The 10,504-nt window shown below is 39.0% G+C and overlaps 1 protein-coding gene across 2 annotated transcripts in view; it reads left to right on the top strand.

The window, feature by feature from the left end:
* Nucleotides 1-1,357: 1,357 nt before the first annotated feature.
* The window catches only part of NOA1 (P-loop containing nucleoside triphosphate hydrolases superfamily protein), a 49,527-nt gene continuing 40,380 nt past the window's right edge, over nucleotides 1,358-10,504 (top strand). Inside the window, exons 1-5 of one of the 2 annotated variants that reach the window (XM_088962307.1) lie at nucleotides 1,358-1,978; nucleotides 2,079-2,264; nucleotides 3,826-3,912; nucleotides 4,034-4,113; nucleotides 10,206-10,287. In XM_088962307.1, the coding sequence (XP_088818433.1) occupies nucleotides 1,535-1,978; nucleotides 2,079-2,264; nucleotides 3,826-3,912; nucleotides 4,034-4,113; nucleotides 10,206-10,287 (879 nt within the window). In that variant the 5' untranslated portion in view covers nucleotides 1,358-1,534. The remainder of the gene's footprint in view (nucleotides 1,979-2,078; nucleotides 2,265-3,825; nucleotides 3,913-4,033; nucleotides 4,114-10,205; nucleotides 10,288-10,504) is intronic. The other variant, XM_088962306.1, reaches the window with a different exon arrangement.

The following is a 10,504-nucleotide window of genomic DNA, read 5'->3' as shown; positions in this document are numbered from 1 at the left end:
CAAGCTTGTCGAAGCCCGCCCGATCGACTCGGCGGGTGTGACAACTCGCCGGGAAGCAAGGCCCAACTCACCCCAAGCCCTAAGGGTGGAGTACCCCGAGCTCCTTCTAAGAGGTTCCGAGCTCTTCCTTCCTAGGAAGGGAGCGCCCCGACTTTTGGCTAAGTATCCCGAGGGAGAAACACCTCGGGACAACTCCGTCGACACTTCTGTTCTTACTTGCTTAAAGTTTGCCTCCAGTGTGAGCACCTCGGGGTACCTCGGCACCTCGGCGCAAGGTAACTCAGCTCCAGGTGGTTCGGTGCAAAGTAGCTCAGCAATCTGCAGGGAAGATTCACCTGACATCCATACTTGTTGGATCTGGTGGCAGCGCCCACGTCTCTCGCCAGGCGGCATCGTGCCTGCCATCTCTGAAAAGCATGGCACACTTGACGGGTTTGCACCCTGCAACAGCAGCCTGCACCCGCCATTTCAGCCCTGGCAGTAACGGCTAGGGCAGTGGTGGTTATGCCTGATGTCACTGAGCTCCAATATAAGAGGACCCCGGCCCTCGTGAAGCAAAGGTATTGAAACTAGCACTTTCATCACTCTTAACTCTCTCTATGCTTTCCTTGAGTTTTCCTCAGAATTCTAACTTAGCCATCGGAGTATTCCCGCCGAGAGAGCTCCCTGAGAATCCTTTACGTTCCTTTCCATCTCAGGTGCCATCTGTCACAGATAGGAGCCAGGTTTCAGCCAACTAGGAGTGCCCAGATAGTGCAGCATCAGAAACAATAACTGAAAGCAAAAAAATAACTAGACAAGAATGTGTTTCAGATCTAAAGGTAGAAGACAATGACTTCATTAGTCTAGAATCTCAAACATCTCAACCAGTTCATTTCAAGGTAGAAGACAATGAACAATGTCTTCTTTTGAAGGGTAATTTTGACATTTTCAATGGATAACTGATGATAGATGATAGGGACCAACTTGACACTTTTTGAAAGTTTAAATATTGCAATGACACGTTTAAAAATTGGGGTACTAACTTGGCACTACCTTCAAAATTCAGAGTACTAAAGTGAAAATTTTCCTATTTTCTTTACTAAAATGGAATTTTCCCTATCTTTTACTATGAAAAAGAACGGTTACAAATTGTGTAAGTGTTGTTGCTCGACAATTTTGAGACTTTAAGAAACTTTAAATATGATGCGAGGTAATTTTGTAAGTTTATATGTTCCCTGTCTCGGTCATTGACGGATGGGAGGCTTTTTTGAGTTTTAAAAAAGTTTAGGGGATATTTTTATTAAAATGAAAGGAGGTTTTTATTATTGTCAGAAATCTACCCTTTATTTATTTGTCCCATTCAATATTCAAACACGAAGTCCGTTCAATTACGATATCAGATTCGATTCGATCCGTTTGCAAAATATCAAACGTTTCTACTTTCTCTAAAGCGATGTTTTGCAATGCCACCGTTTTAAAAGGAGGTTGCTTATAAACTTATCCGGATACTGTTAAACACTTGAAACCGAAACAAACCTTCCCGCGGGCTTCAATGGCGCCCAAATCGCTTCTCACCTTCTCTGTCTCCCTGTCTCCATTTTGTCCTCCGAGTAAACTCGCAAACCCAAACCCTAATTTTCTCTTCAGAATTCATCATCACCTACCGACTCTCGTTATCTGCAAAGCCACGAATTCACAGAGTCAACAACAAGAGCAAAATTCTGAAGCCCAATATTTCTCGTTCTCCGTTGCTGAACCCGAAGGAACTGGTGCGGCTGCACCCACTCGAGGCCAGATATTTCTCGAACGCCAGCAATCCATAGAGGCAGCTGCACTCGTGCTCGCTTCGAATAAGAAGAAGAAGAAAAAGGGGAAGAGCTCGGGTGCAGGTCTGAAGCTTTCTCCGGCAAGCGCTAGTTGTTATGGTTGTGGCGCTCCCTTGCAGACTTCAGAAGTCGATGCTCCGGGTTATGTCGAGCCGGATACTTATGAATTGGTATGGGATTTTTCTATGATTTTCGCTTTCGAGAGATACAACAATCATGTTTTATGTAGAACACCAATGCAACCAAGTGCTTAGTTGTTTTGGGATGCAGAAGAAGAAACACCGACAGCTTAGAACAGTTCTCTGCGGGAGGTGTCGGCTTTTGTCTCATGGGCACATGATAACTGCTGTTGGTGGACATGGTGGCTATTCTGGCGGGAAGCAATTTATATCGGCAGAGGAACTTCGAGAGAAGTTATCTCACCTTCGCCACGAGAAAGCGCTGATAGTTAAATTGGTAAGCTACGGAACTACTTGTTTTTGTTTATCTTTTTATATATATTCCAAGTGTTCTTTGTCAAATAATTATTCGAGATTGATATTGTCCTTGGACTCATCTAAACAATGGTTCCACCAAAAAAAAAAAAAAACTAAACAATGGTAGTATAGTCGAGGAGTTAACCATTGATGCCTATTTAGTGTTTCTTGACAAGATATTCCAAATATTTCTGGAATTGCTCCATCAACTTGGAGGTTCTCTTCTGAATATATCCGATGACCCTGTTATCATCAATAATGTCTTGGAGAATGTAAACATATGATATTGGTAATAGGATCCATTCATGATACGTTACATATGCGGATAATTGCAAACTGTATGATACTAAGATATGACATTCTTTTACATACATCACATTGCATCACTTTCTCAGTTATCATGAATGAAGGGGCTGGTAAATCACAGCTAAATCTGACTGTTCTGCATGTCACTTGAAAATAATTAGTGTGTTTAACTCTACCCCAGGCTTGGTTCTCTCCAAACTAAGTTCATTTTTACTTACTCCTCTTGCTAGAGAATCAACAAGGCTGTTTGCCGAACCGGGTCTTAATCTTAACAAGCAGTTTATGTAGGTAGCCAATGTCTTTACTTCCCTTAACAAGAACATAAGGGTCAAGGATCTTTTGTCCTAGATAAGAGTCATCTAGTAAAATTTGACAACCTCCTACAATCAAAACTGCCCAGCTCATTACATGTGCTAACCTTAGCCCTTATAGGAGGGCAAACATCTGATTGGCCTGAGTTTCCAACTAAGAAACTTTCAAAACATGGTTTGATTTTACCCAGCTATAGGGCACCTCATTTTAAAGCTCCATACCCGTACGTGTGGAGTCCACGACCACCCCCTTGAATTCATTCATTGTCAATGCTCAATTTGCCACTCTCATAATGATTATATCAATAATAAACAATTAAGTTAATATTCTTGAAAAGCAATCATGTATATCTGATAAAGGGCCTAGTATCATGCTAAATGTTGCAGAAAATCTGCCTTGATATCTTTTGGCTTTTGAGCTATATCAGTATGTGTGGTTGTTTGTGCAACAGACCAGATCAATAGCTTAGCTGCTGTTTGACTGACATAGTTGAGGAAAGATGAGGTGGTGTAGATGTAGAGTATTGATTTATAAACCATGAACCACAGATGAAGAAAGTGAAGAGGTCTAATCATTACATTCAGAAATAATGAAAGATTATAAGCATTTTATAAAGGCACTGATGAAATCCAATGAAAAGATATCCATCAATAGAGAAACCCTACCTTAACCTTGATTTCTAATTTCTTTTATTTGTTTTCTTTGATTATCCATTTGAGTTCGAATGACATGAAATTTTAGGGTTAAAGGAAGTTCTGTTCAACAGGAATGGTAATCTTTCAATTTTAGTCATTTTATGCCTGTCTGAAAAGCTATAAATATACCAAAAATGATTGACTGTATTAATATATATATTTTTTGAGAAAATACTCTGTATTAATATTGATGCTTTCTTTTTTGTTTTTTCCTCAATCCGTATGTAGGTTGATATTGTTGACTTTAATGGCAGTTTTTTGGCACGTATACGTGATCTTGCTGGTGCGAATCCGATTATTCTAGTCATAACTAAGGTATAATTCTTACTGACAGATGCTAGTGATCAAATTTTATTAATTGAGTTTTAACCTCTTGATGCCCTCATTATATAATTATCTAATCAAGTTCTATTCATGTTCTTTCATATCAACTAAGATTGACCTCCTTCCTAAAGAGACTGATCTAAATTGTATTGGAGATTGGGTTGTTGAGGCCACTACTAAGAAGAAGCTTAAGTAAGTCTTGTTCTCCTTGTGCTTGCCTTCCAGTTTGGTTATTGACTGAGGTGCTTATGATGTGAGTGAAAATTCTCAAGAAAACTAACTAGTGTGTTCTCAGAAATATTTACAATATACAGCTTTCTGAACCTAAAGCTAAAGAAGCGGATATACTTTATTGTCTTTATTTTATCAAATCTTGATCTTTGACTTGTGGTAAAATGAGTGGTAGCCAACCATTAGTTAACTTGGCTCACTTGATTTGGATGGTTGTCAGTTGGCTCACCTGGTCATTCATAAATTGAGACATGCTAGTCTGAACTGGGATAAGATGAGTAGTAGCCAATCATTAATTAAGCTGTCATTTGCCATGCAGGACACAGAAAAAAGTGGGCAGTATATATTTTCTTAGCCAATTAATTAGTAGTCTTTAGTTTCATCTAATGCATGGTTCTTAGAAATAGAATTAGGATAATAAACTATTTGGATGCTAAATTGGCTATTTGTCCTACCTTCACAAGTTGTAAGAATGCAGTATGTAAGAATGCAAAACTGAAAATAAATTCAGGAGAGAAATTAAATGAGAAAAAACAATTATTTATTTTGATAAATAATAGTTTCCATTAAAGGTGATGATATGTTTCTGTTCTTCCTTCTACCCACCAATTTTCCCTTCTTTTGTTAGGTAGAAATAATCACTGATGATGATGTTGGTCTTGGTCATATATATTAATAAAAAAAATATATGGGTCACAATTCATAAACCATGCAACATTTTGCGTTTTCACTTGCCATTTGGAAAGAGTGGCACTAGTATTATCATTGAAGACCAGTGCACCTGTGGAATATGTATCCTTGGAGTCTGTTGGAATGTTAACTTTATTATGTTTGTATTCTGCTGAGTTAGGGTCCGTTTGGACAAATTAAAGCAGTTTTTCTTTTGTTTTTTATGCTATAACTTAAGTTGGGGCATAAGGGTCCTTTCCCTTCTAATTATGGTCGCCCTATATATATTAATATAAGCTGGCGCCGCCAGTACTGTAGCGGCACTGTAGCAGACTCCAAATCTCTCTCTTCTCTTCCTTTTCTCTTCTCCTACCTCTCTTCTCCTCTGTTCGGCTGTTAATATGGTATCGGAGCGGTTCTGCTAGGCTTGTGAGCAGATCAAACAAGCTTCAACCTGCTGTCTTCTTCAACTAAGATAAAAAAAGTGCAGACCTACGACTGGTACAAAATTTTTTTAGTGTTCTTTTTTTTCCTTTTCCTTGGTCGTGTACCAAGAAGAAAATATATGACTCCAAACTGCTGAATGTTTTCTGAGAAGCTGTGAGGTTCGAACCTCTTTTTTATGGATCGTGTGATCCCATGTTTGAGAATTCAGATCTGTAGGTCGTGGATGACTTGATCTTTTAACCCTTGTGGTGTAACCATACTGGTTTATGACCCCTCCTAGCAGTTGATGTGTTTGGAAGTTGGTGGAGTGTGACTGCTAGGTCAGATTAGCTCTGAGATCACCCTAAAATCTTGCCTTTTTTGGACAATCTAGGCTGGTTTGTGGTCAGATTGTGTCCAGATTGCAGTGTGTGCATGTGGGATTCATCCTCGGTGTCTCTAGGACTGTTTATTTGGTGATAGGAGGGATCATAAGGTGTGTGTAAGGTCTGAAAGGTGTTTGAATCATGTCCTCTGAGAAATCAGCAACTTCAGGAATTTCAGGAGGTCAAAATGGAATGAGTGGGGGGATGGATATGAGTTTCCCCGTGGCTGTAATCCCCTTTGATGGACTGAACTATCTTGAATGGTCTAGGGGAATTAAACTTTATAACTGCTAGAGGAAAAATTGGGTATATTAATGGTAAAATCAAGGAACCAAAGATTGGTAGTGCTGAACATGACAGATGGGACCAAGAAAATAGCATGGTGATGTCATGGCTCTTGGTTTCCATGCTGCCACAAGTAAGGAAGACCTTTATGTGGGTTGAAACAGCTTGTGAAATATTGGAACAAGCAAAATCTACCCATTCAGAGCAGAGACACTATGCAAAGATATATCAATTACAAGCAGAATCCTCCACTTGCAAGCAAGGGGAGAGGAGTCTCTCGGTTTACTATTTAGACTTGACATCAATTTGGAAGGAACTGGATCATTATCAAAATGTGAATTGGAAGTGCAATGAGGATGCAAAGGCCTACAAATCACTTGTTTCCCAGCAATGGGTATTTGCCTTTCTTTTGGGGCTGAATCCTACATATGAATCAATGAGAGTACAAATCTTAGGAAGTAAGAACCTACCTTCAGTCCAAAAAGTTTATGCCCTAGTTCAGTTTGAAGAGAGTAAAGAAGTGTGATGAATTGTACAGAAAGGAAACCGATTGCTTCGAGGGGGTACAAGTTCAAATGTTGGAGGTTCTTTTAAAAAGGGAGATTCACAGAAGAGAGTGGATGACAAAGACAAACTTTGGTGCACTCACTGTCAAAAGTCCAGGCACACTAGAGGCACATGTTGAGATCTTCATGGCAAGACGAAATGGGCTCAGGAATTGAGTAAGAAGTCTGATCCGGGTAAAAAGCCAACCCAACAGAGTCAGAAGAAATATAACTCAACAAATGTGGCGTCTCAAGAGACTAGTCCCATGGTACCCCAAGAGCGACACTCTGGTTCTAACCCCAAGGAAGAGATCATCAACTCCTTTCATGACCACTTGGAATTATATGGTAGGACACTTCGCCAGATGGATTCTGGCCCTATTTCTACCTCCTTTACGTCTACATCAGGTAACACTGCCACTGCCTTCCATCATCTCATACATCTTATTCCCCTTGGATAATTGACTCTAGAGCCTCAAACCACATGATTGGTAAGTCAAATTTATTTCAGGCATATAACCTCCTCTCTGGGAGAGATAAGGTGAGACTGGCTTATGGGTCTTGTTCCACCATAGCGGGTCAAGGAACCATCTCCCTTCCTCTTGGTCTTACCCTCTCTAATGTGTTGCATGTTCCTAAATTACCTATCAGTTTACTTTCCATTAACAGTATTACTCATTCCTTGAATTGTTCAGTGACATTCTTTCCTTCTTCATGTGTATTTCAGGATTCGACCTCGGGGAAGACGATTGGTAGAGGAAGCATGGTGGATGGCCTCTACATGTTGGAGAATAAAGCCGGTCTTGTGGCTATAGAGTCTTTAAGTTCTTCTAGTGAGAGTCATGCCTACTTGTGGCATAATCGTCTTGGTCACCTTTCATTTGAGTTTTTAAAACTTATGTTTCCTGTGTTATTTAAGTCTTTATTAGTTAGTAAATTGCAGTGTCATACATGCCAATTGAGCAAACATTGTAGAAATTCATTTCCTTTAAGAAATAAAAGATCTGAATTTCTTTTTCATATTGTCTATTATGATGTTTGGGGCCCTATATCTCTACCTACTGAGACTGGATATAAATATTTCATTACTTTGATCGATGACTACTCTAGATATACTTGGGTGTATCCTATGCGATCTAGAGATGAAGTGCCAAAGATTGTGAAAAACTTTCAACGAATGGTTTTCAATCAATTGCAAATTGAAATTCACAGTTTCCAGTCGGACAATGCAAAAGAGTACTTCCATAGTGATCTCACGGAGTTCTTTGCTTCGTGCGGATCTCTTCATCGAAGCTCTTGTGCCACGACACCTCAACAAAACGGTGTTGCTGAAAGGAAAAATCGTCATCTACTTGAAGTAGCTCGTGGTTTATTACTTCATATGAATGTTCCGAAACGTTTTTGGATGGATGCTGATATGTGTGCCACATATATCATCAATTGTATGCCATCTCGGTTACTAGAGTATAAGGCCCCACATCAACTCTTGTTTCCTACAGCTCCATTGTCCCCCATTCCAATGCGTGTCTTTGGGTGTCGTTGCTTTGTTCACGACTTGTCTCCCACTGTAGCGGCACTGTAGTAGACTCCAAATCTCTCTCTTCTCTTCTCTTCTCTCCTCTCTTCGTCTTCTCTTCTCCTACCTCTCTTCTCCTCTGTTCGGCTGTTAATAGAGTCAAATGGTGTAAGCATTGTATAGTATTAGGAACCAGGATAACTTAAATCAGTTTTTCATATAGCCTAGTTAAAATGAATAGCATACTTGGCAGCATATAATGTAATGAATAGCCCACTCTATTTGTTCATGGCTGTGGCGCTAGCCTCATTCAAACACTTGGCCACATACACACGTGTGTATGTTATCAAGTGAATGGGAAAAGAGCACAATTAGGGGTGGCAATTGGGCGGGTTGGGTTCGGTTTGGGTTATGCTTCAATCCAACCCATCTGACCCACTAACCCGTAAATGACCCGGTTAGGAAAATTTAAATGGGTTGGGTTCAACCCAAAACCGCCTTAACCCAACCCAACCCGCTCAACCCATTAATCCTGCATATATAAATTACAGAAAATATAACATAATTTATAAAAAACATAAAAACAAAAAATTACAAGAAAATATAACAGAAATTATAAATAAACATAGACAATGAAAAAAGTAACAAAAATTATAGGAAAATATAACAAAGATTATAAACAAACATAGAAAATAAAAATAACAAAAAATACTCCATAGGTAAGAGCTTTTATGTTCAAATTGGGCTTTGGGCTTTATATAAGGGTCAGGCTCGAACTCGGGCCTAGACATTTTCTGTTAATAAAGAGGCAAAGCTCGACCCAAACCCAATGAAACGCAGCCCATGAACAGGTTTATTCAACACCAATTGATGAAGACTCTTGCATAGAGGTGTAAATAGGGCCGTGTTGGGCCCAACCCGTTACTGTAGCATGCGGGCCATGCTGTGACCCAGCCCATACCTCTAGGTCGTGCCGGGCTTCGATTTTCAAGCACACAGGCTGGCATGGCATGGCATGACAAAGTGAGCTGTGCTGCCATGGGTCCATGTCCCAGCCTGCAACATGGCTCGTCACAACTATATATATATATATATTTATATTATTATATATAATAATTATGTAATTATATACATATATATATGTATATGTAATAATTATATATATGTAATAATAGTTATAATATATAATATATTAATATAGATATATTTCAATTTTGTCTATTTTGTTAATTTATTTAAAAATTTTCACTGTTTTTTCAATTTGTTTAGAAAAAATAGGCCTCTTATGGCCGCCTAACCCAAAGTCCGGCCCAGGCCTGCCTGGGCTCATTCCATGGGCCGTGTCGGGCCTGACCTCTTAAGGATCCCAAAGGAGGCAGGCATGGCCAACATTAAAAATATAAGAAAAGGAAGATTTAAAATTTGTTCGTCTTCACATGCTCCAATTGTTGTTTTCAATTCTTTTTTGATGTTCAGATGGGATTGATTAGTAAGAGAGGAGCTGGTGCTGAATGAAAAAAGTGACTTGATTATACGCTATAAAGAGAGAATAGAGTTGCAGAATTAAAATGAGTAGAGAGAGAGAGAAATGACATTTTGAGGTGTTGGAGAGAGAGAGGGGGAGGGGGAGGGGGGGATAGTGGTTACCCATTGGATAACCATGACCCAGTCGAACCCAATCCATTAAATAGTACTTTATTGGGTTAACTAACCTGCTAGCGACCCAGGATAAATGGTTACAACCCAAACCATTAATTAATGGGTGGGTTAGCAAAGATATCTTAATGTTCTGATGTATTACTATTTGTGCTGAAAATTCTTCTGAAAATTCTTCAATCCATTACTTTCTCCCAGAACCACCACCAAAAACAGGACCAAAGCAGGAAGAAGAAACATGGTTTATTCACCACAGTTAACAAGTTAATCTGGATTGAAAACTGACATGAATACCACAGGCATATGAGAAGTTTTCTTCCATTAAAAACTTCAATAAGTTATATCCTGTTTTGACTTCTAAAATAATTTAAATAAAAATTATGAGAGATATCTTCAAAGTATGTTTTTCTTAGCATTCAACGGAAAACATGTCCGTATTGGGTTTAAATGTTTTGAGCACCAAGTATTTATTGTCTTTATGTAGCTCTGTTCCTTTTACATGTTTATGTTATTTTCACAAGCATACAAACAATTAAAGCATTGCATCCTGAGATATGGTATTCTTTACAGTGTTCTCAGCATCCATCTGACAAGCTCAAAGTCTTTTGTGGGAATTGCTGGTGTTGTGTCAGAGATTCAAAAGGAGAAAAAGGTTTATTATCATTTACCTTTCATATCACTCAAGACTTGTATGGAGTTGTTTGCCTTTACTGTTCCAATATCTATTCTCAGCATAAAATGAAGGCTATTATTACAGGAAATTAAATGATATTTTGTTCATATAAAGTGCTCTTTTATGGTGGCAAAGTAATGTCTCTCTCTCTCTCTCTCTTCCCTTCCTTTAGTCTGATTCATATTATTCTAGGGAA

Source organism: Nelumbo lutea, chromosome 1 (assembly GCF_056320005.1).
Source record: "Nelumbo lutea isolate HS-2025 chromosome 1, American lotus-T2T, whole genome shotgun sequence".
Taxonomy (NCBI): Eukaryota; Viridiplantae; Streptophyta; class Magnoliopsida; order Proteales; family Nelumbonaceae; genus Nelumbo; species Nelumbo lutea.
Note: the sequence above shows the minus strand (reverse complement) of the source record. Positions and strands in the feature narration are given on the sequence as shown.